At 30.0% G+C, this 27,447-nt stretch overlaps 14 protein-coding genes across 14 annotated transcripts; 6 read left to right on the top strand and 8 right to left on the bottom strand.

The window, feature by feature from the left end:
• Window positions 1–7: 7 nt before the first annotated feature.
• BX663DRAFT_514647 (acyl-CoA dehydrogenase/oxidase) lies at window positions 8–2,292 on the bottom strand. The gene is made up of 6 exons (XM_051528338.1): window positions 1,799–2,292; window positions 1,397–1,721; window positions 1,007–1,311; window positions 719–917; window positions 286–622; window positions 8–207 (listed from the first exon to the last, which is right to left on the bottom strand). The coding sequence occupies exons 1-6, from the start codon at window positions 2,191–2,193 to the stop codon at window positions 152–154; spliced, it is 1,617 nt and encodes a 538-aa protein (XP_051381492.1). The 5' UTR covers window positions 2,194–2,292; the 3' UTR covers window positions 8–151.
• Window positions 2,293–2,393: 101 nt separating this feature from the next.
• Window positions 2,394–3,426, bottom strand: BX663DRAFT_487648 (dual specificity protein phosphatase 12-like protein; the record flags this gene model as incomplete). Its single annotated transcript, XM_051524764.1, has 3 exons — window positions 2,394–2,914; window positions 2,991–3,333; window positions 3,394–3,426. 3 exons carry the CDS (start codon window positions 3,424–3,426, stop codon window positions 2,394–2,396), a joined length of 897 nt encoding a protein of 298 aa, XP_051381491.1.
• Window positions 3,427–3,849: 423 nt separating this feature from the next.
• Window positions 3,850–4,104, bottom strand: BX663DRAFT_437526 (ubiquitin-related domain-containing protein; the record flags this gene model as incomplete). Its single annotated transcript, XM_051523234.1, has 1 exon — window positions 3,850–4,104. The coding sequence occupies one exon, from the start codon at window positions 4,102–4,104 to the stop codon at window positions 3,850–3,852; it is 255 nt and encodes an 84-aa protein (XP_051381490.1).
• Window positions 4,105–4,610: 506 nt separating this feature from the next.
• BX663DRAFT_487647 (Up-regulated during septation-domain-containing protein) lies at window positions 4,611–6,478 on the top strand (the record flags this gene model as incomplete). The annotated part of the gene is made up of 3 exons (XM_051524763.1): window positions 4,611–4,626; window positions 4,738–5,012; window positions 5,081–6,478. The coding sequence occupies 3 exons, from the start codon at window positions 4,611–4,613 to the stop codon at window positions 6,476–6,478; spliced, it is 1,689 nt and encodes a 562-aa protein (XP_051381489.1).
• Window positions 6,479–6,578: 100 nt separating this feature from the next.
• Window positions 6,579–8,204, bottom strand: BX663DRAFT_514642 (uncharacterized protein). The gene is made up of 5 exons (XM_051528337.1): window positions 7,736–8,204; window positions 7,517–7,557; window positions 7,295–7,461; window positions 7,007–7,222; window positions 6,579–6,927 (listed from the first exon to the last, which is right to left on the bottom strand). Exons 1-5 carry the CDS (start codon window positions 8,130–8,132, stop codon window positions 6,648–6,650), a joined length of 1,101 nt encoding a protein of 366 aa, XP_051381488.1. The 5' UTR covers window positions 8,133–8,204; the 3' UTR covers window positions 6,579–6,647.
• Window positions 8,205–8,383: 179 nt separating this feature from the next.
• Window positions 8,384–9,087, top strand: BX663DRAFT_110072 (uncharacterized protein). The gene is made up of 2 exons (XM_051521487.1): window positions 8,384–8,498; window positions 8,563–9,087. The coding sequence occupies exons 1-2, from the start codon at window positions 8,418–8,420 to the stop codon at window positions 8,980–8,982; spliced, it is 501 nt and encodes a 166-aa protein (XP_051381531.1). The 5' UTR covers window positions 8,384–8,417; the 3' UTR covers window positions 8,983–9,087.
• A 171-nt stretch (window positions 9,088–9,258) lies between these two features.
• Window positions 9,259–10,001, top strand: BX663DRAFT_475347 (uncharacterized protein; the record flags this gene model as incomplete). The annotated part of the gene is made up of 2 exons (XM_051524239.1): window positions 9,259–9,711; window positions 9,794–10,001. The coding sequence occupies 2 exons, from the start codon at window positions 9,262–9,264 to the stop codon at window positions 9,920–9,922; spliced, it is 579 nt and encodes a 192-aa protein (XP_051381487.1). The 3' UTR covers window positions 9,923–10,001.
• A 2,388-nt stretch (window positions 10,002–12,389) lies between these two features.
• Window positions 12,390–13,205, top strand: BX663DRAFT_437308 (uncharacterized protein; the record flags this gene model as incomplete). Its single annotated transcript, XM_051523225.1, has 4 exons — window positions 12,390–12,471; window positions 12,559–12,603; window positions 12,667–12,999; window positions 13,060–13,205. The coding sequence occupies 4 exons, from the start codon at window positions 12,390–12,392 to the stop codon at window positions 13,203–13,205; spliced, it is 606 nt and encodes a 201-aa protein (XP_051381486.1).
• An 85-nt stretch (window positions 13,206–13,290) lies between these two features.
• On the top strand, window positions 13,291–14,581 carry BX663DRAFT_110032 (PIN domain-like protein). The gene is made up of 3 exons (XM_051521486.1): window positions 13,291–14,086; window positions 14,142–14,293; window positions 14,358–14,581. The coding sequence occupies exons 1-2, from the start codon at window positions 13,375–13,377 to the stop codon at window positions 14,165–14,167; spliced, it is 738 nt and encodes a 245-aa protein (XP_051381485.1). The 5' UTR covers window positions 13,291–13,374; the 3' UTR covers window positions 14,168–14,293; window positions 14,358–14,581.
• A 1,968-nt stretch (window positions 14,582–16,549) lies between these two features.
• On the bottom strand, window positions 16,550–17,736 carry BX663DRAFT_553288 (Extradiol ring-cleavage dioxygenase, class III enzyme, subunit B; the record flags this gene model as incomplete). Its single annotated transcript, XM_051531437.1, has 6 exons — window positions 16,550–16,711; window positions 16,771–16,984; window positions 17,039–17,208; window positions 17,274–17,401; window positions 17,501–17,641; window positions 17,700–17,736. 6 exons carry the CDS (start codon window positions 17,734–17,736, stop codon window positions 16,550–16,552), a joined length of 852 nt encoding a protein of 283 aa, XP_051381484.1.
• A 1,786-nt stretch (window positions 17,737–19,522) lies between these two features.
• BX663DRAFT_514627 (N-terminal domain of NEFA-interacting nuclear protein NIP30-domain-containing protein) lies at window positions 19,523–20,543 on the bottom strand. Its single transcript, XM_051528336.1, has 2 exons — window positions 20,420–20,543; window positions 19,523–20,336 (listed from the first exon to the last, which is right to left on the bottom strand). Exons 1-2 carry the CDS (start codon window positions 20,511–20,513, stop codon window positions 19,747–19,749), a joined length of 684 nt encoding a protein of 227 aa, XP_051381483.1. The 5' UTR covers window positions 20,514–20,543; the 3' UTR covers window positions 19,523–19,746.
• Window positions 20,544–20,719: 176 nt separating this feature from the next.
• BX663DRAFT_544230 (uncharacterized protein) lies at window positions 20,720–23,418 on the top strand. The gene is made up of 6 exons (XM_051530884.1): window positions 20,720–20,872; window positions 20,970–21,088; window positions 21,153–21,578; window positions 21,661–22,775; window positions 22,851–23,039; window positions 23,105–23,418. Exons 1-6 carry the CDS (start codon window positions 20,811–20,813, stop codon window positions 23,327–23,329), a joined length of 2,136 nt encoding a protein of 711 aa, XP_051381482.1. The 5' UTR covers window positions 20,720–20,810; the 3' UTR covers window positions 23,330–23,418.
• Window positions 23,419–23,470: 52 nt separating this feature from the next.
• On the bottom strand, window positions 23,471–24,253 carry BX663DRAFT_437456 (uncharacterized protein; the record flags this gene model as incomplete). The annotated part of the gene is made up of 4 exons (XM_051523230.1): window positions 23,471–23,676; window positions 23,779–23,932; window positions 24,034–24,096; window positions 24,164–24,253. Coding segments are annotated over 4 exons (513 nt in total), but the record flags the coding sequence as incomplete, so codon positions are not given.
• Window positions 24,254–25,918: 1,665 nt separating this feature from the next.
• Window positions 25,919–26,814, bottom strand: BX663DRAFT_514624 (uncharacterized protein). The gene has a single exon (XM_051528335.1). It carries the CDS (start codon window positions 26,659–26,661, stop codon window positions 26,083–26,085), a length of 579 nt encoding a protein of 192 aa, XP_051381480.1. The 5' UTR covers window positions 26,662–26,814; the 3' UTR covers window positions 25,919–26,082.
• Window positions 26,815–27,447: the final 633 nt, after the last annotated feature.

The following is a 27,447-nucleotide window of genomic DNA, read 5'->3' as shown; positions in this document are numbered from 1 at the left end:
ACAAAAAAAAAAGATGATTGATCATCAAGCATGGGGGACTGTCAATAAATGGCTGAGTGAAAAAAATCTGTCAATGAACGAAAAGAAACAAGATTTATTTTATTTTATTTTTATTTTCTTCTAAATAAGTTTTTATGAAAGTTAATTTATTTTATAATTTTGAACATTTCTTCATTATTTGACGAACACCAAGATCTAACATGATTTCTAAAATAAAATAAAATGAAATGAAATGAAAAATTTAGAGTGTGAATCATATTACTTTTTCCCTTTTGTCTTCTTTACCTTCAGATCCTCCAGGAATAGCATATGCACGAACTTCACGATATAATCGCTCCACTTTTTCACCTTGACCACCACGAGTATAGGCTAAACCACCAAAGATCTGTGCTGCTTCACGAGCACAATATTCAAATGTTTGTGTACTTTGGGCTTTAAGAAGTGCAATTGGGCCTGCTAACAAAGAAGGTTGTTCTTCTTCAGGTAAGGTCTTGATTTGATACAAGATAGATTCTAACCAAGCATGTGAAGCTTCACATTGACGAATCATATGTCCAAACTTGTTTCGAATGACTGCATGATCAATTAAACGTTGACCAAATGTCTTTCTTTTTAAAGCATACTATAAAAGATAGATACGTTTTTTTTAACTCTTCTCTCTCTCTCTCTTTTTTTTTTTTTTTTTTTTTTTTTTTTTTTTTTTTTTTTTTTTTTTTACCTTTAATGATTCCTCAATACAAACACGAGAAAATCGATTGGCTTGCATGATAATACCTAAACGTTCATGATTGAAATTATGCATAATGTATTTAAAGCCTTGATTCAATTCGCCAATCAAGTGAGACTTGGGTACTTTTACGTCCTCAAACGTAATATAAGAAGTACCAGATCCCCACATGCCTTGACAGTCCATTTTTCTATATACACACACACACATATATATATATATATTAAAATCAGTATTTGATCTATTTTTTTTTTTTTTCAAATCTATATTTATTTATACCTTGCTGATACACCAGGGAAAGTACGCTCAACTAACAAAAGAGATACACCACTCATACCTTCATTACCTGTACGGCAGGCAACTGTATAATAATCAGCAAAGGCACCTTGAGTTATCCATTTCTTTTCACCATTTAGCAAAAAATAGTCGCCCATATCTTTTGCGGTAGTAGTTAAATTAGCAACATCTGAACCTGCAGAAGGTTCAGTAATACACAAAGCAATTACTTTATCTCCTGCAAGACATTCAGGAACAATTCGATTTTTTAATTCGTCGTTAGCAAAATGGATGACAGGAGGAAGTCCCTATATAAAAAGATATATATATATAAATGACTCGCCCGCTTTCATTCAACTAGAAAAAAAAAAGAGATATACATATATACTTTACAATGGCTAATCCACCCTGTAATGCCCAAACAAGACCACCAGATCCACATCGAGCTACTTCATCAACACAAATAAATTCATGAAAGATATCAAATTCTGAAAGAGTGATACCACTTGGTAAGCCATAGGGTAATAAATGAGCCATTTTAGGGTCTGTAGCAGCACCAGAGACAGCTGCAAGAAGACCTACTTTAGCAGCACTCTTCAAAACTGATTTAGGAATTTCTTTATTTTCACTCCATTCATGACAAAAGGGAATCACTTCTTTATCTACCCATTCACGAACTGCATTACGAACTTTGATATGAGACTCATTATAATAAGGACTTTTTTTTTTTTTTTTAAGAATGTTAAATATATAGATCTTTTTTTATTTATTTATTTATTTATTCTTTCCTTTTACCTGTTCCAGTTTTGATACCAAGAAGGATCACCGTATGGATAACCTTCACCAAATTTAGATAGATGCTTGTTCTGTACAACGTCTGTAACTATAGCCCTTTTCTGTTCATGATTTTTGACAGGTAATGATGGAGTCTCTTTTTTAATGACAGGTTGCTCAGTAGACTCAATGACACCAATTTGCATAGGAAGCCCTATACGTTGCATGATAGATGCATTATGGAACGTCTTGAATTGTTTGGATGCGTCCTTTCCTGCCATCTTCAGTATCACCTTCTTTCCTCCAGGGTGTTCATTTAAAAAATGGGTTACATCAAAGACGTTACCTTCTATAATAATCCAACAATCTTTTGCGTTATTATGTAACTTAACTTCTTCAACAGTAAATGTTTTCATGGATAATATAATACGATTTAATAAAAAGAATTAAAGGGAAAAAGAAAAAAGAGAGAAAGAGAGAGAGAGAGTAAAAGAATAATAATAATAAAAAAAAAAGTTTTATCCTGTGGGGTAAATATGCTGAGTAATAAGGAATCATAATAACCTTATTTTTTTTTTTTTTTTTCCTGAAATACAAAAATTGACAGAAGTTTATTTTATTTTTGTAAAACGTTTTTAACTTCATCTACTTTATTACGATGCAACATAAAAGTAGGTGTAATCCAACGACCACAGGAACATTGATCACCTGCCCAATTATAGGAACCCAATTTACAGGAACATTTAGGACAATCAATACGTCCCTGTACATCATCAATCAAACCTTCTAACCATTGCATGGGCTCAATAAAATAAGATGAACATGCATTATTATGAATAGCTAATGATGCTAATAACGGGTTTAGGGATGCATTTACTTTATTGAGTGATGTATTCACTTCTGACTCTGTTGAAGTTGTAGCTGTTGTAGTAATGTTAATATCTGCATTACGTTTATGATAAGAAAATGCCACTTGTCCTTTCCCTGGTTCATGATCAATAACGTGCTCAGAGCCAACCAAAATTCGTCTACATTTTCTGCATCGTAAAGCCTTGAATTTTTTTTTGTTACTTGCTTCTGTTAATGGTGTATATTCTGGATCAGCAGCCAAAGCATTATGTTCTACATGACCATAATCTATCATAATTTTCTATCTATTAGTATCCATCAGATAATTGTATTTTTTTTTCTCTCCCTCTCTCTTTATTTTTACTTTTTTGTTCTTCAGCCATACTGGCTACTAGAAAACGTCTATATTCTACTTTATTTAAATCGACTTCAAATTCTAAATCATAATAAAGATCAAGTTGCTCCATAAATCCTTGATTAGGTGCAATACAGGGACGTTTCTGTTTAATCAATTCTAATGCTTCATCACGTTTTATCTTTTTTGATTTCATTAAACAGGCAGCTAAAATGGTAGGACTTCGGGATACACCTGCTTGACAGTGAATTAAAATTTTTCCTCCTGCTTTATAAGCGATCTGAATAAAATCAATAGCATCGTCAAAATATTGAATTATATTTTGTCCCTCCACATCAAAAATAGGAATATTCTACAAATACATAAATTAGTCTCTCTGTCTTTCTTTCTCCCCCACCTCAAAAAAAAATACTTGCCTTGTATTCAACATCAAGATCGAGATCATTACTAAAATCACCTAGTGACAAAATGTGTGTCATTTTATTTTTGGTGATAATTTCTTTTTTATATGATTCACAATCGCCAAGAAAGATGCGAGGTATAATTTCTTGGAAACTAGGCTCATTAATATCTTTAATTGATGTTACTGACATTTTGACAAAAGTAATGATGCTAACAATAAAAAAAAAAATGTAAATTAACAAATAAATATTTTTTTTGAAAAGCAATATGATTGGATAATATCCAAACTTAATATTTTTGAAAAAATAATAATAAAAAAAAACGCACTTTATCTGATAAATGCATTTGAATAAATCATATACAAATTTATTTTACTCAGTAATACAGTGTATATGCATATAAATATACACATATTTTTTCTTTTTTTTTTTAAAGAAAAAAGAAAATACAACTACAAAATAGGGAGCTATGTTGTATTGTTGTATTTTCCACCATATAAACGAAGAATGAGATAAATAGCACTATCAGGCTTAATATTGTATTCACCAAGTGTCATGTTTTCTTGATTTAATTCATGTCCCGAATAAATCATGCGTTGATGTTCAGCTTGAATACCTTCTTCCTCTTCTATTGTTTTTTTCAAATCAAAGACTGTAGTAGAATGGGAATCAACTTGAAGAGGTCTAATTTTGCCTGACATTGTTTTTACAAAAACAGTCATCATTTTTACCATAATAAATGTAATGTATAATGTAATGTTAAAAGAAAAAATAAAAGAAGTTGTACTAGAAGGAAAAAGCCTTTTTCTTTTTTTCTAATACAATCTTTTGATAAATTAAGTACACAATAAGATAGATTCGCTTACATAAACAAGATATTGTCTTGTGTAGCTTTTTTAATTAAAATTGTTGGGATATTAATTTTTTCTTCTTTTCTTCCCTTTTTTTTTTCTTTAGTTTTCTTATTTAAAGAAATGGTATATAAAACAGAGTAAATAGAATCAATGTTATAATTAAACATGCTTCATTGTTTCAATAGATTCCAAGAGATTCAATGGAGGATGACAGACCTATTGGTTTGAAATTGACTCGAAATAATTTTTTTAATTTTCAAAAATCAAGTCCTTTAAAGCAGCCAGAATTTTTAAAAAGGAAAACAACTTCATTATCACCTACTTTATTACCAAGATCTCCTTTACGAATAAGAGACTCCCAGCAGACTAATAAAATGATTATATCACATGGTATACATGTACACTATATGGAACTCTATTTTTTTTTTCTTTCTTTCTTCTTCCTTTTTCATATCCATATAGGTTTCTCAAAACTTTATATGTATATACATATTTATATAGATTCAAGTATGGATGAACAATCACCCATAACTAAATATTCTTCAATATCTTCTTCTTCTTCTTCTTCAATAACAACGATAGAAGATGATTTAACTCATGAACTTGAAAATATGTGGAAATTTAAATTTACTCAGACAGCACCCTCTTCAACTCTATCCTCATCATTTGATATTGATTCTGAAGATTTACTTTTTCAGTTACTTGTTTCTCAAGCTTTAATTGAAGCTCGTGACTATAAAACTTTATCTTTTGAAGAGTTTGAAACATTAAGACAAGTAAAAAAAAAAAAAGGAAAAAGATGATGTAAATGATTGGATATTTAATTTTATTTTATTTTTCTTAGCATCAAGTACGACTTAAAACAAAACTGAAAGCGACAACACAAAGACTTCAAATTGATAAAATGATTCAAGAAACTTTACAATCTCTTTTAACTCTTTCAAATGATAAGAATCGAGAATCGGTCACGTTATTATTAGATGAAAGCCAAGAGACAGATCGAAAGGTCAAGATTTTGACTCAACGACTTGAAGAACTTGAATCAGAAGAGATTGAAACAGACTATCAAGTATTACAACATACAGCGGGTGTACTCTGTCTTGGATTACAAAAGTTAGAACAATTAGAGTCGTCGACAACAACAACAACAAGTGGGGCGATCTATCTTCACTCTCCTCATCATACAGCTATACACGATATGAAAGCGAAATTAATCGATTTACAATCTGAATTAGATACCACCATCAAGCCTATCTTGAAAAGAATTTTAAAAGCATTTGATATGTCTTCTATAGTCCAACATTCAAATTCACCCATTGAATGGCTTGATTATCTTGAATTCAACTTTGATAGTCAAGTTCAAGAGGATGTGAATCAACTGATTGAATTAAAAAGGACGGTACCTATCATGGAGTCTGAGATGGCAAGGATCCAATCTCTAGTCGCTCTCTATCAAGCACGAGAGAATGAATTAAAGACAGAGATAGAGTATTATCGTGATCAAGTACTGAAATTACGTATTGAAAGAGAGCAAGATCCTATCCCCGATCACAGGAAGGATGATGATGATGATGATGAGCAAAAATTACAAGAAGAACAAGAAGAGTATCAAGCCCAATTAAAGGAACAGGCTGCCCTTTTAGATAAACTTTCACGAGATTGTGAAAATTGGCAAAGGGAACATGATAGATTATTCACTATCTGTCATGATTTACATACGTTGGTAAAGGACAAGGAAAGGATACTGGATATGCGTGATGTTCAAATTCATGAATTAGAGTTAGTCAACAACGCTACTCCTGAAGTCGATTCATTACGAGCTGCGTTCTTGGTCAAGGAGGCAGCTTGGATTGAAAAGAGTGCAGTCATGGAGGCAAACTATGAGGGTATCTTGAAGGAATTTGATCGACTTACGGGGACTGCAATGGAATTTGAAAGGGAGAAAGTGAATTATGAACGACGTCTTGACCAACTCACACAGCAAGTAAAAGAAATCGAAGCTCAATTAATAGAGGAAGGAAAGGGAAGACAATGGAGTAAGACGGATACATTAACGACAGCTTCCTTAAGAAAAGAATTTAAAAAGATGATACATGTGATGAAAGCAGATCATCAAAGAGCGTTAGAAAAGGAGATGGAAGAAAAAAGACATTTAGAAAGACAATTAAAAAATCTTAAACATGAAAGAGAGATGTCAAGATATGAACGTATTAATAAAGGCATTCAAACTCTATCCATATAAATAAATAATAATTATTTATGTATGTGTGTGAGTGAGTGTGTGTGAGCGTGAGTGTGAGTGTGTGTGTGTATATGTGTGTATGTATGTATTTATGTGAATATTTGTATATATATAATAATTCATCTTTTTTTTTTTTTCTCTTTCTCTCTCTTTTGTTTTTATTCGAATTTTACATTAATATTCTATTTGAACTATTATTAGTTGAAGAACTTGTTGTAGTAGGTAAGCTAATAGGATTCTGTGTTGATCGTTCCTCAATAGCATCCCAAGATAATGTCCATTCTCTTTTCACCTTTTGCCATGTTGTAGGGTCAAAAAAGACATACACACCACGATCTAAATTATTAGGTGATGTCCTTCGAAATGCTTGAACAGGTCGACCATTTTCATCTGTTTCTTTTGTTAACCACAATCCTAATTCCTTATGATATCGCCAATTGCGATTATATCTAATAATAATAATAATAAAATAAGTCTTTTTTTTTTCTCGCTTCTCCTAAAAAAAAAGCTAATTATTTTGTTACATACAATTCTTGTGCTGCTGCCTCCTGGGCAATATCCTTTGGCATACAATAAAACACATAAAATAAAATTTCATCTGAAAATGTTCGCATACGTTGATGAGCAGGTGGTGTTGCTTGAACATTACGATAACAAGAAGGCAAATAATAGCCTGGTTCAACATTTAATCCGGGTAAGTTTTGTGTATCTGACCATGGTGATATAAATGTTGAATATATAGAACTATCACACACACACATGCACAAAAATGAATGAATTGTCTATCAATTTTAAACGCGTTCATTTAAAACTTACTCTGATGTATTCAAATCTAAACCGAGTGTAGTTAAATCACTACCTAATGCCAACATACTACGATCAGGATCCGTCATTCTAATCACTCCTAAAAGCCCTAATAATCCATATGGATCCGTTGTTTTTCCATCTGTTGATGTTGTTTCCTCTTGTTTTCTGGATTGTGACTAATGAAGAAAAAAAATTAACACGTGTATTATTTATGAATTGTAAATAATTTACCCAAGAATTTGAAGATTCATTTTTTTGCGAAAATCCTTTTCCTATTCCATCAAAAAATAGTAATATATAAAAATAAATAAGGTAAAAATAAATAAACAAATAAACTGATAAACATATATACATATACACATCATTTCGACTCCATGTTGTCGGAAAGTAATATATATATATATATATATTTATTTATATATATATAAATACATTGTTCTAGTTTATTACCTGACTCTCTATTTGCTCCGTTATCAAAAGTACTACTACTGCGTAGTGCTGGAAATTCATCCATAGAAAACGATCTCAGTGCAAGATTTCGATTAGCATTGTTTGATGAAAGTGGTAAATCACCATTAAAATTGTTATTTCTATTGAACCCTAAAACATTCTTATGTCCAATAAAATCCATGTTGCTTTCCAAGTCTTGTGCATGTTGTTGTTGTTGTTGCTGCTGCTGCTGATGTGGAAATCCATTGCTGCCTGTTGTAGAAGCATAACTAGCACCACCAAGTCGAGTGGCCATGGCTGCTGTTGAATTAGGTACAATTGAAGTTCGGCTTAAGGTTGGCGGTGTCCCTAATGCGGGAAATTCATTCAAATCTGCTGTTGTATTTGGACGGAACATTGGTTTTTTTTTTAATGCACTCTCTTTTTTTTTTTTTTCTTCTTTGTTTTATATATTAAATATGTATTTATTTAATAAAAAAAAAAGTTTTTAATTGAAAGTTCAAACTTTTTTTTTTTTGTGTAGAAAAAAAAATGACGTGAGCTTCGGCGTTTAATTTTATTATATATTTTATTATTATTATTATTATTACTTCCTCTTGTTTGCTTAAAAAAATTAGAAACAAAAGTTTCTCTCTTTTTTTTTTTTTTTTTTTTTTTTTTTACCCCGGAAACAGAGATCATTATGCCATCTACAAATAGTATCTATATTTTTCGACATATTCAAACACAACAGGTGTTGATTAGTCTAAGACAAAGTATGAAGGTAATTAGAATAAACTATCATCCAGTGTCAAAGTATAAATAATATGTGCCCTTTTATATAACAGTCAAGAGTATTAAATCAACTTGGTACAACTGTTCGACCTACTAATTTACGAAAAGACTTGTGGCGTCCTTTAGTAGCTTTGACAGGCTTTCAAACAACTCAAGCAGCACAAGCTGTTACAGATGCTCTCCTTCATCACTCGAAAGATCTCCAACTGAAACAAAAAATGGATAAAGATCATATATTACAACCAAAACGTTTAAGAGTAGTTGAAGAGAAGAATATGGTTGAAAAATCAATTGTAGCGTTACGTAAGGCGCTGGAATCAGTAGCAGCATCTAGAAATGAAACACGTTTATTGGCGCTTTGGGAACAACCTTACTTTATGGAATTAAAAGGTGATAAAGAATGGCCTTCATTTTTAGAGCATGGTCAGTTAGAATTAAGGAATAATCGTTTTGTTAAGGGATCAAAACAGTAAATAATGTATAGAGGAACTAAATTTTTATATTTAACTACAAAAAGAAAATGATAATAATAATAAAAAGAGGGGAAGCATACTCTGTATACATCTGTTATATATAAATACGTATGTATAAATATACATTTCTTGAAAGACGTCTGTATTTACAGGGAGGGGGGGGAGTAAGTTTTTTTTTTTTTGTCAGTAAGAGCATTAATAAATTTAAGCTCCGTATGACCACCTTATCTGACATTTTGTCAAGGGGAATGCAGTTTCTTTTTCTTCTTTTGGACAATTATGGCAAATAATAAAGAACAAACAACTGCTCGTGATTATATTAAATCATTTGTAAAAGATACAAATACAGAGGAATTCTTAAAACAGGAGCAACCACACTATGTTCCTACACAACTTCTTCAATCCCCACCAACACCCATAATTGAACAAGATAAAGCATCCACAAATCCCGTTCCAGCACCTAATCATTACAGTCTACACTCACCAACACAAAACCCGATACCCTCTAATGAACATGATCATCAAGAAAAGGAATCGCAACCTCAAGTTGTGTGGACTTCTCATGATATTAAAGAACAAAGAAACGAAATTCACGAAGCATCTTTAATCCTCTGTGCTGATCTACATGAAGATCTTTTCACTTGTTTTAAGCATGGAAGCTGGTGGGATAAAGCCAAGATGTGTGAAGAACAAAAACAAAAATTTTGGAATTGTTATAATGCTCAAAAGGTAAAATGAAAAAAAAAAATAAAATAAAATAAATCATATATTTATACATGAATATATTTTATTTTATTTTTGTATATCATAGCAATTTTTGAGAGAAGTGAATTATAAAGGTCCTGGAATAACAGATGATGAAAATCAACATATTCTATCAAAAGCTTATCAACTTCGTGATAAAATTGATCAACAACAGCAAACAGCACAACAAAAATAAAAAAAAGGGCGGAATTTTAATAAATACTCCATTCATTTTTTTTTTTTAAAAAAAAAAAGAGAGAAAAAAAAATCTTTTTACAACCAATCAAGTATATAACATCTAAAACATATTTACTTGCTAGGAAGGCAACATAGAGAATTGGGATATGTCAGTCATTTGTATGAATTGTGAATATGAGACTTGAGTTTCCTTGCATGCAACCAGCATATTCTTCAATGAAGAGTAGAAATTTATACAATTTAGGGTTATAAGAGGCCATAAGCAGAGGGTCGATGGTTAGAATGGATTCCACATAAAGTTAAAAAAAAAAAGGATAAAGACCTTAGCGATACGGCTTTGAGTTGATTTACTAGAATTTTGATGTAAGCTATGGAATATTCATTCGTATAAGCTACTGGTTATAGGAATGTGCAGTTTCTATAGTGATTTCTTAGTAAACTTATACTACTGAGGATTGTTTACTGGAGAACCTATGCATATAATGAGAGAGTGTGTTTGAAAAGTAATATATACTCTAACGTATTGCTAGAGTAGAAGATGATCTGCATATAAAGGATAGACTCTCTTGTTTTTGTATGTATAGGCTGCTTAACAAAATGGATAATTTGGAGAAGCCATTACCAAAAAAAAAAAAAAAAAAAAAAAAAAAAAAAAAAATATCAAAGGTAATTGTTATAACTCAAGCCCTATTACTGCTTTGTTAAAGATAAATGATGATAGAGAGGTATTACTACATCTATACTCTAGTTGATGCTTAGCAATTCTTTTTCTTTATCTCACCACTATCCCGTTTTCAGTATTTCCCCTTTTAAATCTGTTCTTTTTTTTTTTGATGAGGCAAAATATGAACTTTAAACAAAGAGCTGAGATTATTCATCTTGTTTATACAATATCTAGATAACGGTTTAGTAAAATAAAGGAAAAAAAAAAGTTATATATTCTCAGAAAAGAAATACTTTGCATTTATTACTGTTACAGTGACAGAATTGTTCTATTTATCAATATCTTCTTTTTTTGAAGTAATCGATAACATTCTTCTTTACACTAGCTCTAGCTTATAGAAAGATATTGGTTGTTATTACGATATACTTGGTAGAGTTTTTTTTTTAGTTTTTATTCTTAAATAAGCCATAACATAATGTATAGTATTAGCTAGAGAAGCTTGATGTTAATCAATTAAAGGAGCCTGTATATTACGTTTACTTGTGATTATGATCAAACATAGCAACTATACATTTGTATCTGTATAGGTATAAAATAAGGCTTTTTAGACACTCTATTCTTCTTTCTATGGCTTGAGGGCCATATTGGTACCAAGGTACATAATATACATTCATATAATATACATATATATATAAGGGAGGGGAACGTTTAAAGATTGTTGGTTCTGATATATGATCTGACTATAATAGTATCAGGTAATAATAATAACACTGTTCTTCCTGTATCTACTACCGTTGCTTGGTAGAATATAGTCATAATACATCATTATTCATGCTACTGCTGCTGTAAAAAGAAAAAAAAAGGAGTCGCTGGCGTAGTACAAAAAACAAGAATAAATAAAAAAATTAAGGGTTCATTTGATTTGGTGGGGAACCCTTGAAGTGATTCGATTCCACAGCCTAGGCTTGGGCTAAATATGCTGCGAATTCTAGTCACTCTCCAAACACCCGTGTTACTTTCATCAGAAATAGAGGATACATATAGGGCTATGTTTACTATAAACACACCACTTATACCACCACCACCACTACTACTACTACTATTACTTTGACTTACTTTTGTTTTTTTTTTTTTCTGTAATACTTATCGTTGGATTATGGAACAGTCTATAATATATATATGTATGTGAACATGAAAAAAAAAGAGAGATAGAGAGACAAAAGAAGCAGATGTTACGTACTAATAGAAGAAATGCATTACATAATAAAGTCTAGATTCGTATAGATTAAGTATTAACTTAAATTAAGATGCGTGTTTAAATGATATTATTTGTATTACGACTTTTGTCAGTGTTTGTACTAAACCAATAATATGTTTGTTTTTATCCGTGATTTAGATTATTCCAAACTATAATAATAAACTATTAAATTCATCAATTATGTGTATGCTATCTCACTTATACATTATTTAAACATACTGGAATCACGATTAATTATATAGTCTATAATACTACAAAGTTCTTTACACACTTTACTATTTGTAATATCATGCTTTATCCATATCCTTTCTTTCCTCCTCCCCAATTCTACACTTTAAAAGGATTACTTTTTGGGTTTTTTCTATCTTTTCGAGTATACTATTTTTTTTTCTTTTAATGTACTTTTTTCTCTCATTTTTATTTCCTTTTATATTTTTAATTAAGTTATGGCGGACAAGAATTTACACCGCAATGATGTAAAAAATGAATAAATTTAAAAAAGAAAAATAATATATTTCTTTCGTTTTTTCTTGTTGAAAAAAAATGGCTTCAAAGATTAAAAGTATTTGTGTATTTTGTGGTTCTTCTAGTGGAGCAGATCCAATTTTTGAGCAAGAAGCTAGAGGTAATAAAAGGAAACACATGTTGTATTTTTATTTTTATTTTTTATTTTTTATATATTACATAATACTAATATCTTGTTGCTATGCAGAACTAGGAAAAGTGTTGGCTGAGAATAATATTACACTAGTTTATGGTAATTTTAGTTAGATATTCCCAGCTAAATATGTATTTATTTTTTTATGTATGCATATATTAGGTGGAGGTTCTATTGGTCTAATGGGCGCAATTGCTAAAGAGGTACTAAATAATGGAGGAAAAGGAATTGCCATTGTCCCTGAACCACTTTATAAATATAGCAGTAAACAGATTTGTGAAACTATCATTGTACCCGATATGCATGCTCGCAAAAAGCGTATGGAAGAAGAATGTGATGCGTTCATTGTTTTGCCTGGTGGTTATGGCACGATGGAAGAAATGTTAGAAATGATTACTTGGTCACAATTAAATATTCATTCAAAACCTATCATTTTATTAAATACTAAAAATTATTTCAAGTTATTTGTTGATTGGATTCAACTCTCTGTCCAAGGTATTCTTCATACAAATTTTTATTGAATTAATGTTCACTTTTTTTATTTTCTACATGTAGAAAACTTTATCCATCCAGAAAATAGAAATATTTTTGTATTATGTGATTCAACAAAGGACATTATAACCAAGCTTGAAGAATATAAAGCGCCTGATTCTCGTTACGGCATTGATTGGTCAAGCAACGATAAGAAAGCCTTAGTTTAAAAAAAAAAAAAAAAAAAAAAAAAAAATAAAATAAAATAAAATAAAATAAAATAAAATAAAATAAAATAAAATAAATAAATCAGAATAAGAATAAGAATAAGAATAAGAATAAAAATAACAAGGGGGCAAAAAAAATTTTTTTTTCTGTTCTTATTCATTTGTATATTTAATGGGTGTAAGTGGATTAACTGGTATTCTTTCTCGTTATGCACCTAATTCAATTCGCATTATAAGTTCAAGTTCACTTACTAGACAAACCATTGCTGTCGATGCCAGTTGTCATTTAAATAAATTCATTTATGGTGATGATCCTCACTATCAACGCCATATCCATGGTTTTTATCAATTAGCACGTTTTTTTGACATGAATAACATAAAACCTATATTTGTCTTTGATGGACCAAGTCGATTAAAAGCAAAACAGTCAGAACATGAAAAACGTGAACAAACAAGAGAGAAAACTAGATATTCACTTTTATTTCAAAAGGAACAATTACTTCGAATGGAGAATTGGATGGAAGTATCTAATCAATGTCACCAAGCTAATTATTCACCAACAAAGGAAAGTATAATAACAATCTTGACTGAATTAGGTGAAAAAGTGGACCAGATAGAATCTCGATTACCATCTGTAGACAATGAAAAGATTGACTCAATAGATAAACAGCAAATAATTGAAAATAAGTTAACTTCAACAGCACAAAAACTCCGATCTGCATTGGAAGCAGTTAAAGATACCAATCATTATACTAAAACTGTACGAGATTTAGCTAAACGTGAGAAATCTTTAATATTAGAAATGCTTCTTAATAGTTCTAGCAGCACACAGTTTTCGTTAGACATGTTAAAAAGAGATAATCAAGCAATGCTTGCTTCTTTAGGTAACATTCCTGATATTTCTTTTTTTTTTTCTAACACACTTTTTAAAGAGAAAAGATCCTATTGTGTTACACAGGGGATGAGGGAGGAGTGTCAAGAATTTTTAAAAGCTTTAGGTTATGTAGCTATTATTTGTAACAACCATGAAGCTGAAGCTATGTGTGCGCATTTAACTAAAGTAGGTAGGGCAACAGCAATTATCTCAGAAGGTAAATCTAAATATAAATATACCATACGATTTACTTTTTAATTCGTTCTTTTTCCTTCTTATAGATTTGGATACACTTGCCTTTGGAGATGCACCTCTACTACGATATTTTTACACACGAAACCGTCCAATACTTTCAATTGATCCTGTTATCGCTAGGAATGATTTAGGAATATCTCGTGAATCCTTTATTGATTTTTGTATTTTATGTGGTACCGACTTTTCAGGAACAATACAAGGAATTGGACCTCGTCGAGCACTTGATGCTATCAAAAAGTATGGATCAATCGAAAATATATTAAAAAATTTAAATCCTAGATACAAGCCTCAGGAGAATTTTGATTATGAACTTGCAAGACAAGTAAGTCTACTCTATATAAATACATACATACATATGTATATACATTATAATAGCAATTTTACTAAAATAATAATTTTATAGGCATTTCGTAATTTGCCTCCTATACCTTTAGATGATCATGTTTATGAGCCATCAATTCCAAGTGAAACACAAATCAATGAGATACTAAGACACTATGATATTGATCCAATTGAAGCTGAAACAAAAGTTAGAACAACTATGATTCAACAAAACATCATTGATCCTTGTACTTGGGGAACTAATCCATTTAGTGCTTCATCCCCTTCCATTTCCATATAAAATTTTGTGTTAAAATATAATACCAAAACCTGAAGGCTCATATCCATTATTTTTTTTTTTCACAAGAATATCCTTGAACGAAATATGTGCATATATTGCCATATTTTATAATAATATATCCTCTTTAAATAAGTATTAAAATGAAGACTTTATAATCAAACTTTCATTTCCTTTTTTTTCAGGTCGTTAAGCTCTAAACTCAACTTTCTAATAAAGAAGAGTAGTTCTTATGTTATAAAGTTGAAATGAGTTATTATTATTAAACCAGTTACACAATAAGCAAAGGCTTTAATTCCTGCATATATTGCAGAAAAGATTAATAGTGCGAATTAGTAAATATATAAGTTTTTACAAAACAATATTATGTGAAAAGGTCTATTTACTCTTCTTTATGTTCATATAACTTAAATACAGTTGAAATATGATACAGTATTACTCAAATTAATATTAGACTTGTTAAAATAATAGATAATAAACAAAGTATTTGTCTGACATAAAATATCTGATGGATCTAAACATGCTTCAACGAAAATTGTATATCGTTGTTATAAGCTATCCTCTATTAATAAGTAACTTGCCACACTTTAAGCTCAATTCTTATTAAAGACAGCCTAACTTCCCTTGTCTAGTTTAGGCTTCATTTTTATATTTCAACAAAATTAACGTCTGTATATTATTTAGTAAGCATAACGATTGCCAGGAAAATTATAGTTATTCCTTGATCTATTTAATTCAAAATAGTCTAATTTCATTGATTGAAAATATTGTCAATATATTAGAATAAACTAAACTAAAGAAGAAATATAAAAAGAACAAATTTCCTTCATAGTATTAACCAAAACATTCAGCAGATCTCAATAATGTGGTTTCTTATGAAAACCTCTGAGTGCAGCTGTTGTATACACTATCGGCTAGATAGTTACCCCATTGGAAAATTAAAATAGATCTATATCATTCCAATGAACGCAATGCAGCTAAGCAACATAGGTATGTGCGTCCTCCTATACATAATTGCTAAAAGACCTCACATAATACTACCAATCCAATTTTATATCTAAGCTGCTTATGTATGAACCGAGATATGATAACACCAGTGCCTTTTTTTTTTATTGTACTATAAATACAAGTTTATACAATATAATTAAGCATTTAATAATAAACCATCTTCTTTTCGAATTATTTTAATGATGCATTGCTTTAGTCAAGGCTATAATTGTATTTTTTTTTTAGTTAACTTTCTACACTTATAAAAAAACATCATCTATCGTAAAGTCTTTCAAATATGTTAAAATAAATAGTTAGTATCAAGTTTGAATATTTATCAGGAATAATATAGAAAAATAGTCAAATAAATACGTGTAAATTAATTTATTAGAATGAATAAAGATAAAATAACACTTAGTCAGATGGATTAATAAAACAATTAAAAGCTAACATTACAGTTACAATTATACTGTTAGTTTAAAAGTATATAGTCTTTCATTATATAAAGAAATTTGATATTTATGTAGAATCAACTTTAAAGCATAATAGAAAAACTTTATACATAATAATTTTTTTTGTTTACTCTTGTGAAAATATTAACTAGTAAGACAATTAAAATGCAGTCTTGCTTGAATCATACTTGGGTAATTTAATATCAGTTGGTAAACCAAATCCAAATGAGCTCCAACTAAGTGTAGAGAAGTAATCTTCTAGTAATTTTTTTCCTTTATCATTACCAGCAGCACCTAAAGCAACATGAAATGGTACAAGATGCTACAAATATACACTTTTAGTTAGTTTTTTTTTTTCAGTCTTTTTCTACTATAATATACCTCAGCTGTAGGATGACATTTTCTAAAGTTAGGATGCTTATTTAATTCACTACTCTTTTCTTTACGTTCTTGGTCTACATAATCACAAGCTATTTTTTCTAATTCATGATCAAAGTCTACTACAAATCTAGGTGAAGGGCCATTACCAAAGGTCCAAAGCTGATTTAAATTATGCACAGCACTTCCACTACCAATAATAACTACACCTTCATCTCTATTATAAAGAAGATGAATACAAATGTCTTGATAATTATATATATATACTTACCTTAAAGGTGCTAGTGCTTCACCCATCTTTATATGCATTTGCATGTTTTCATGAGCTAATGTAGACACTTCCACAATTGGAATATCAGGATTTGATTCCATTGCACGTTTTAAAGGCACCCAGACACCATGGTCGTTACCATATTTTTGTCCTATTGCATTGAATCCAGACTGTAATAGAATATATACAATTATTTTAAATCTCATGATAATATATAAGTATTTATTAATATTACCTTGTTTAATAAATCTATAACACGATTAGCCATAGAAGGTGAACCTTTATGATCCCATTTCTCCTCATAATAACGTCTAGGGAAATTATAAAAGTCATAAATCAACTTTGGCTTTTCAGAAGTATCAACTATATGTGTATATATAAAGTTAAATATTTATACTATATATGTATATTTGTATAGATGTGTATATTTATCTAATTATATATAATGTGAATATATTTTACCAAATACGCCCTCTCTGCCTTCACCTTGCCAGTGTGCACTAATAATAACAATTGCCTTTGGTTTTAGCTCGTTCTTTAAATAATTACCAAGCCAGCTATAAAAATGCCCGGGCCTAGCTTGATCTTCTAAAAGATTAGGTCCTATAATAGATATTAATTTTTTACTGAACATTATTTAAAACCAATAAAATTGCAGTACCTCCATGAGAGATGAAAAAAACAGGAAATTTGGGCATAACTAATAATAATAATAATAATAATAATAATAATAATAATAATAATAATAATAATAATAATAATAATAATAATACACAATAAGTCAACAGTAGAATATGAAGTCAGCTCATTATAAACATTGTTGCTTACAAATATTAGCCTTTAATGATTAATAATCGCTTTATAATAATGTATATAAACAGTCACATAATTTCAATTTACTTTTGAGTATGATTTCAAACTTTTTTTTTGTTCACAAGGATAACAAAAAAAAATAAAATAAAATAAAAAGAAAACAAGTCAAAGTAGTTAGTAGTAGTAGTAGTGATAGTGGTAGTGGCAGTAGATAATACTGGTATTGTGTAGTGATTATTAATATTAGTAAGGATGTGTTGGTAGTAGGATTGTAGTTGTAAATATAAATAGTGGTGGTGGTGGTATAAGTGGGGTGCCTATAGTAAATATAGCCCTATGTGTATCCTCTATTTCTGATGAAAGTAACACGGGTGTTTGGAGAGTGACTAGAATTCGCAGCATATTTAGCCCAAGCCTAGGCTGTGGAATCGAATCACTTCAAGGGTTCCCCACCAAATCAAATGAACCCTTAATTTTTTTATTTATTCTTGTTTTTTGTACTACGCCAGCGACTCCTTTTTTTTTCTTTTTACAGCAGCAGTAGCATGAATAATGATGTATTATGACTATATTCTACCAAGCAACGGTAGTAGATACAGGAAGAACAGTGTTATTATTATTACCTGATACTATTATAGTCAGATCATATATCAGAACCAACAATCTTTAAACGTTCCCCTCCCTTATATATATATGTATATTATATGAATGTATATTATGTACCTTGGTACCAATATGGCCCTCAAGCCATAGAAAGAAGAATAGAGTGTCTAAAAAGCCTTATTTTATGCCTATACAGATACAAATGTATAGTTGCTATGTTTGGTATTGTTTACATTTATAATGCAATTAAATCAACTTCAAATAATTATACATAATATTAAAAATAATTGTACTCAAATACAAATACAAGTGGGTATTTAAAAGACTTATGTTGAACTACAATTTTGTGTTGTGTATTAGGAATTGAAATACTCTATCTATATGATAAACACTAACATTATGATAGTAGTAGGTTTTTTATATATTTCATACATTAGCATCTTTGTTCCTTATAATACTACTCTTAACATTGTAGCTGTTTATTTGTTTTGTCTTTTTTTTTTCTTGTTTGTAATTGTGATAGCGTATATAAAGTTGAAGCCTTTTTTTTATTATTATTATTATACTAAGATTTCTTTCGTAACTACCTCTCTTCCTTAAAATAGGTTGCTTGTTTTATGTTGTATTTTCTTTTCATAATCATTAAATACTAAGGAGAGTATTCCTAGTTTAATTTAAAGTTCTTTGAAACTCTTTTTTTTTATTTTTATTTTTCAATAAAAAGAAAATCAAATTTATAAACATTTGGGCTAAAGAAGATATAACTTAAGAAATAGAAGATGATAAGCAATATAGTGCTGTCATCATTAACTTCATGTTTGTGAAAGGATCTATTATAAAGTTTTGCAATAGTAATTCAATTCTTAATGTAATATATTTTTATATAACTGACCAACTAGGAGATAGCATTTTATTATATTGTCTATAGAAATATTTCCTTACAAAAGGCATTGTCTGTATCTTCTAATATGAATTATTTCATACTGTTTATTAGCCAGAAGTCAGGTTCTATTTATCTATAAAAACTTAAACGTACAGGTAGAGATTGAAAATAATTAGAAATAGCGTGTTATCCTTTACTCTATGCTAAGAGAATTTTATAAATAAATGACTTTATTATTGAGTTCAATAACCATTTATAGGCTTCTTGGGTATCTATCTTTCAAAGCCTTTTATTCTAGATAATTTGAAAACAATAGTCTAAAAACTTCCCTAGCACGTTTTAGGGGAATTGTTCTTATCCAATAGTATTTATTTTATTATACAACGACAGCTTCTTCTTTCAAATAAAATTAATCATCGTCTTCACTTTCACTGCTATTTATATTCTCATATGCTGATAATAGTGAAAGGGAGCTTGTTGAGGCATTATTCTTCTTTTTATTTGATGGATTTGATTTATTTGATGTTTTTACTTTCTTATCTAACGGACTTTTTTCCTTTTGATCTTTATCCTTATTCTTAGTCTTATCTTCTTCCTCGTCACGCGCCCTCTTTTTAACAAATAGTACACCCTTTAGGCCTGTTTTTGAATTTTTATTTGATTTTATAATAGGATGTTTAGTTGTAGCATTAGTCGTTGTGAATGTTGTTTTTGATGTTGTTTCTAAAATAGGCAATTGACTAGTTGTAGAAGCCGTTCTAGAACTTTCAACGGCTTTACGATACTCTTCTAATTCTTGCTGCTCATTAATTTTTCTTTGACGTTCTAATTTCTCTTTTTCGTCAGCTAATATTTTAAAATATTCTGCTTCCTCTTCATCAATGCGTTTAATCTGATTAGCGAAACGCGATTCTTCCAAAAATTTCTCTTCCTTTATAGCTCTTTGTTCTTGAAGGCGCTCATATAGTGTACGTGGATCATACTCCTCCTGAACAACAGCTATCAGATGTGGTCATGAAGGAATTATAAGAAATGATTTAAACCAACATGTGGTCCTTTTTTTTTATATATAGAATTGCTACCTGGCTTCTCACTACTGTTTTCGTTTATTTGTTTTTCTTCATTTGCTTCAACAATAGAACGCGATACAAATGACTTTTTAATATCAAATGACATGGTATTATATAGATGTTAACTAAGGATGCATAAAAAAAAAGTAGCTTGAGAAGTTTAGATTTTTTTTCCCTATACAACTCAAAAAAAAAAAAAGGTTACATTAATTAAAGTAGTCACAGTGACGTAGACTTGTTGTTCTTTCCGAAGCAACATTATAAATGAATTCAAAATTTTCATTATAGAATATAGATAAATTTTCCTTTCTTCTTAAAAAAAAAAAAAGATTCGAGTAATATATACATTTATATAAATATAAATATATTCATACTCTTTAAAACAAATAAAAGAAAGTAAAACATGTCAAACACGAGATTACCAGAAGATCTTGAGGAATTCGTTAGCAAGGAGGTAGCTTCACTGTAAGTTTTATCATGTTATCCCTTCTATGTTTTTTTTTTTCTTTAAAAAAAAATATTAACGTGTTTCTCTCCTTTTTTTTCTTTATCCAATATACAGTTGTGATGCTGATCCTGCAGTTCTAGCACAATACATTGTTGCACTTATTGGAAATGAACCATTGGACGATTCCTTAAAATCTAGCCTTGAAAGTAAACTTAATGAGTTTTTTGACGATCGTAAGTAATAAAAGAGAACAGTTTAGAATAAAGCAACAGATCATAACATAAATTGATTAAATAGAGACACTCCCTTTCATCGATCGATTGTTTGCAAAAATAAAAGGAGATGATTCAAGTAAACAGTCTTCTAACAAAGATGAACATTTCGCTGATTTATCTGATGATGAAGATGACGGTGATCGTAATTTTAAGCATAGACGACAACGAGCTGAATCAAGAGAAGAATGTAGTCGTGGTGGTTCAAGTAAACGTCGCTTAGATGATGAATGTTCAGTTAATAATACTAATACTAACAAATATCAGCGTGCTGATGAAAGAAGAAGTAACATGAATCCTAATAGTATTCCTGTCACTGGCTATGGTGCACCAGCTTATGATAATAATAGAAATGGTAGAGGTGCATCCAGAAGTGTAAGAGGTGGACGTGGAGGCTCAGGAGGAATAGCCCGTAATCAAGGCAATAGACCTCAATGCAGAGATTATAATGGTAAGAATTGAGAAAAAAAAATACATACAATAAGTTTAGTTATTGATGCTTTATATATATGTATGAATGTATGTATGTATAGAAAAGGGATTCTGTATGAGAGGAGATTTATGCCCATATGATCATGGTATTGATAGAATCATTGTTGACGAATCATCTACACCTTTTTCTGCTAATCCTTTCCCTAATAATGGCAATATACCACCTATGGGTCCTGGTGGCCAACCTTTCTTTGCTATGCCTGGTATTGCAGATGCATATGATCCTGAAAGATCTGGCCTAATTCCTACTAATGAGATGGGTCAATTCCTTCCTGTTACAGGCATGTTACCCCCCAACAACGACATAATGGCGATGAATAATATGATGCGTAACAATAATTTATATAAAGGACGTGGAGGACGTGGCACAGGACGAGGAGGAAGAGGAGGACGTGGCGGCTATCAACGTAATCAACAAAGTCAAAACCCACTTAACACAACATTAAATGTTGAGAAGATTCCCTCTGAATTTTGCCAGATTGCTACTGTTAATGAGTTTTTCTCTAAATTTGGTACAATTACTAACATTAGTGTTCAACCACATGCTCATAAAGCTGTTATTCAATATAGTACGCGCGCCGAAGCTGAACGTGCTTATAGTTCACCCGATGCTATCTTTGATAATCGTTTTGTGAAGGTTTATTGGGCTAAAGAAGAAAACCCCACACAAGCTTCTGAAGAAAAACCACCTGTTGTTGAAGCACCTCAACCACCTGCTCCACCTAAAGTGAACGAGCCTGATCCAGAATTGGTTGCCGCTCGTGCTGCTGAATTAGCTCAAGTAAGAGAGGAAAAACAAAAAAGACATCAAGAGCGTATGAAGCAATTACTCGAAATTCAAAAGAGAAGAGAGGCTCAATTGAAGCAACAAATTGACGAACAAAAGAGATTATTGTCTAAACTTGAAAACAGTACAGATATGACACAAGCAGAAAAGGCTGAATTATTGAAGGCACTTAAAAATATTCAAAATGATATCAATGTTTCTAAATCAGCTGCTGCATCTGCTACAGCTGCTTCTGAACATGCAAAGAATGCAAATGTTGATGGAAATGAGGGATCTGAGGCAAATATAACTGAAAGTTCTGAAGAAAAAAATAGCTCAGCAGAGACAACTGAAGAATTAAAAAAGAAACTTGCTCGCTTAGAAGCTGAGGTAAATATAAATAAATATTTAGAAGACTAGAAACAAGTAACATAATTATCATTAATTTTTTTTTTATTTTATTAGGCTGCAGCTTTAGGCGTTTCAGGTTCCGGTTTTCGTGGAGGTCGTGGTGGATATTATGGTAGAGGTCGTGGATGGCCTCGTATGAGAGGCGGAATGACTAGAATGACTTTAGATAATAGACCGACAAAGCTTGTTGCTAGAAATATCCCTCAGGAGTTTACTGAAGCTGATTTGCACCAACATTTTGAGGTAAAAAATAAATATAAGTAAAACATGGATATATTTCTAATCCTTTTTTTTTTTTTTAATAATAGCAATTTGGTAACATAACTACTTTTGAAAAGACTGAAACAGAGTTATATGTTCAATATAGTCAAAGATATGAAGCAGAGAAAGCAATGACTTTAGGGCCTAATTTCACAAAAGGCAAACTTCAATTAGATTGGGTTCCTAATAATACAAGTGCTACCTCTGCCAATCTCACTACAACAGTTGCTTCTAATGCAGATACAAATAGTAATTTAACAGAAGGTGCATAAAAAATGGCTTCGTATAGAATAACAACCTTCTTGTACATAACCTTTTTTTTTAATACTATTATTATTTTTATACATTTTATGAAATACTCTTTTTTTTTTTTTTTTTTTTTTTAATATAAATAAATTGTCCTGTTCATTTATTTAAGCTGAAAATTCTAGTATCTCTTTTGGCTTCATAAATGCTAACCAGTCTGAGGCTGTATTAGGTAATAAACCCATTGTATTGACTTTATACACACCTAAAAGAATTGTTATAATATGAAGACCAATAAATGTTAACTTTGGCATCATTAAATTAGCACCAGGCTGTGATCTAGCTTTTCCTGTTGTTTCAAAACGACTAAATGCTTTTTTTTTTAAAAAAAAACCCCCCAATTAAATAAATAAATAAAAAAGGAGACAGAAAAGGTTTTAATAAAAAATGCATACATGTAATGCTATTTACTTACTTTGCTGAACAGACATTATAGCCTTAATAGGTTGAATAAAAAGCATAGCGGTAACCATAACTGTAAAAATCTGAAGACTAGTTCCTGACATGTAAATCATAATAGCATTCATTGGTATACTTTTAGCTGGTCCCATCGCAACATCCCATGCTCTCTATTTAAGACATCATTTAAAATGTAAAAAAGAAAAAAAAAAAAAAAAAAAAAAAAAAAAAAAAAAAAAAAAAAAAAAAAAAAAAAAAAGGAGAAATTTACTTTAATTTTGAGCGCAACTTGTTGTTCATCTCGATTATCTTGATTTGTTTGACGATGTGATTTCTAAAAAAAACACTATCAATGTTTAATGCGCACATTTTTTTTGAGTGTTTCTTTTCACGTTTCTAACCTCGTTTTTTGTATATTTTTGTAGGGATGATGGTTCAAATCCGATAGGATTAGAAGCTTTTAAACTAATGATAAAATTATTATTGATGTTTAATTTATCTTTATAATTTATAACTCATTTCAAATATGTCTAACCTATTTGATGTATTAAGAGACGCGTAATCAACAGACCAATTTGACATGTTATTTCCTATATTATATACAGTGTATAATTGTTTTATGTGAAGAGGGATTTATATCACCTCAAAGTTCAAGCGGTGAAGTTATCTAAGATTGAGACGATTTTGGATTATTTTTTTTTAGACCAATTAAATTTATTTTGGACGAGTTGTATTTTTTTTTTTTTTTTTTTTTTTTTTTTTGGTGTCCAGATCATGTTTCAACAACCTTTTTAATAATAGAGTCTAAATAACAGATCAAGTACGGACATGATAAGCAACTTGCACATGTTATATCTTACTGATGATGTATTTTATCCTTTATTACATACAGAATACAAGTTGAGATTTTGCGATTGAACTCATCTTGCTTTCTTTTGATTTTAGTTTTCATTAGCTCCAACTTCCTGGCTTCATACAAATTTATTGAAGCCTTGTGCGTTCATGTCGTCTAAAAATATTTGTACACTTCCACATTATGCTTAGAATATCATTTATATTTTGAGCTTTTGGCAAACATAGACTTCTTCATTGCTTGGATCTGATGGTAACATTATAATATACAAGAAGCTAATCAGCTGTGTAGGGGAAACTAAAGAAAAGTGATATTACTGAACATATAAAAATGTATGTATCTATCTATCTATTTATTTATTTTGTTATTTTGGACGAAATGAGTTGTCTCAATTTCAATTTTTGTATGTGTGGCTGTTTACGGGGTCCATGAATACGCTATTTTTATATAGCAAAAATGATTTCGTAGGATTCGTCTTTGTAGCAGATTTCAGTATTTATGCCCTTGATCGCTTTTAGTAATTATTTAGCTTTTTGCTTGCTGTATGGCTGATGGTGGTAGAGCATATGAACCACTTTTTTAATTGAATCTGTCTTTAAATCCAGTTTCTCTGTTAGTAGTAATAGAATTAGAGATAGGTAAGTACCATAGCATTCTATGGTAAATATATGGGGAACTTATTCATTTGCATCAAGTTGCCGTGTTATTCATAATTATCCACTTCTTTTTTTTTCATTTTTCTTACACATTCTACTTCTTTCTCCAAGATAGGATGATATGTATGTCACTTGTAAGAAGTTAGACCGGTTTTGCCTTTATATCCCGATACTTTTTTTTTTCGATATACGTCTATATTATGTATATATATCCCCTTTACCTTTTGTCTTAAAAAGGGTTTTGATTTCTTTTATAGCTACATACTTATTGGACATATTTTTGTAAATAAAATTATTGTTTAATTGTACATGTCAAACATATTCAAAACTAGTCCAAATAGAGTCTTTTTTTGTTCCCCCCCGTCATATATACAGACGATCCATTTTCTACAGTTTGGTTATTAATTATATAGAATACTTTAGATTATAGTCATCTATTAAAATATTACATAAATATAAAATATGTAAAGCAAGTGCTTAAGAAGTAAATTAAAACACATTATATAAAACAATTGTATTGAAACAATTAGTGGCTTAAATATATACATATATGAACGCATCATGAAGTCTTGTAACAATAACACAAAAGATATTTTGTAATTGTAATCTTCTTACATTGAATCCTTATATGTAGATAGTAAATAAAATTTGATTAAAAGATATGACACTTTATTTTATAACTATTATTATTGTTATTACGAACGGATTTATATACATATATGTATATTGATTATAATAATGGTAAAAAAAATTAATATAATATTAGAAAAAAAAAATTAATTATATATTTATATGTATTTATAAAAGTAAATTAATAATAGAAGCCTTGAGCATAAGCAAGACCAACGACAGCTAAACCAAGGCCGTAGAATGTTAAGGCGTACAAGAGACGAAGATAACGATGTTCATAAGAGGCTTCAACTACAAAGTAAATCACGGCAAAGGCTAAGAAGATCCAAGCAATAATCATAACAGCACGAGTTGAAGCACGAGCAAATGTATTTAAAGTTAAAACAGAAAGCAACATAAGAACGAGATCGCGAAGCATATCATGAGCTCTATTTAAACGGTTAAAGATATTGACAGACCAGGCAGGAGCAGAAAGAGGTTGCTTATGAGCTGTATTATTATATCCTGCAGTAGTACCTTGAGCAGTAGTCGTGTTTGCACCAACACCAACACCACCTAATTCTGGGTCAGTTGTCGTGGTCACATTTGGATCATGACCAACCTGTGTGGAGTAATTGGCATTCTGATAATGAGTAGATGCATCACCACCAAAGGCATGGCGACTAAACCAGGCAAGACCCCAAAGAACCCAAAGTGTCATGAAGGCAATCCAAGTGACACGAACATGCCAGTCAACCAAATAGTCTTGAATAGGAAGCATTTTTTATATCTATTTGTATATGTATATTTTATGTTTATATGTATAGCAAAATTCTCTGGACAGAAAAATACAGAATAAGTTTTTTTTTTTTTGTCTAATACTTATGAAAGGATAATGATTTTTATAAACTTACAAAAAAAAAGATAATAGTTGGGAAAAAAGAAAGTTTTTTTTTTGTCAAGTTCTTTTTGTTTATCCTTTTATATGGTTTTCATACCCTTACAATACAATACATATAAACACATTATCATTGGATTTTGATGAAAAATGGAGACATCATTCTGGAACATAAGGCATCTTAAATGCATATATTGCGTGTAAATAATGTGACATAGGCCTTTTTTTTTTTCTTAATACTGACGTGGGTTAAATATCTAGTTATTGGTTATATTTTGGATTATTTGCCTATATTATCTTTTACCTAAACCTGTTATATATTTACAGTATAAAAATAAAAGGAAAATAAATAGTGTTTAGTAAGGATCATATTCATAGAATATACATCATTATTATATCTTTACAAAAAAAAAAAAAAAAAAAAAAAACGATATAAAATATTGACTCTATTCTTCTCAGTAACATCTTTAAATATTTCAATTTTATACTCTATAAACATAATTCATTAAATAACATGCCTATAGCTAATGTAATATAGATTTTTTATAACTATAGCATAAACCCATGTTAGTCTATAAGTCAAAATTGTACGTACAAATCAGCTTCATTAGCCTATTATGTGTGAAACATATTTATGTATACATTTATAAAAAAAGACACATACAAACT

The sequence above is a fragment of the Cokeromyces recurvatus genome (genome assembly GCF_025118155.1).
Source record: "Cokeromyces recurvatus strain NRRL 2243 chromosome Unknown BX663scaffold_18, whole genome shotgun sequence".
In the NCBI taxonomy this organism is placed as follows: domain Eukaryota; kingdom Fungi; phylum Mucoromycota; class Mucoromycetes; order Mucorales; family Mucoraceae; genus Cokeromyces; species Cokeromyces recurvatus.
Note: the sequence above shows the minus strand (reverse complement) of the source record. Positions and strands in the feature narration are given on the sequence as shown.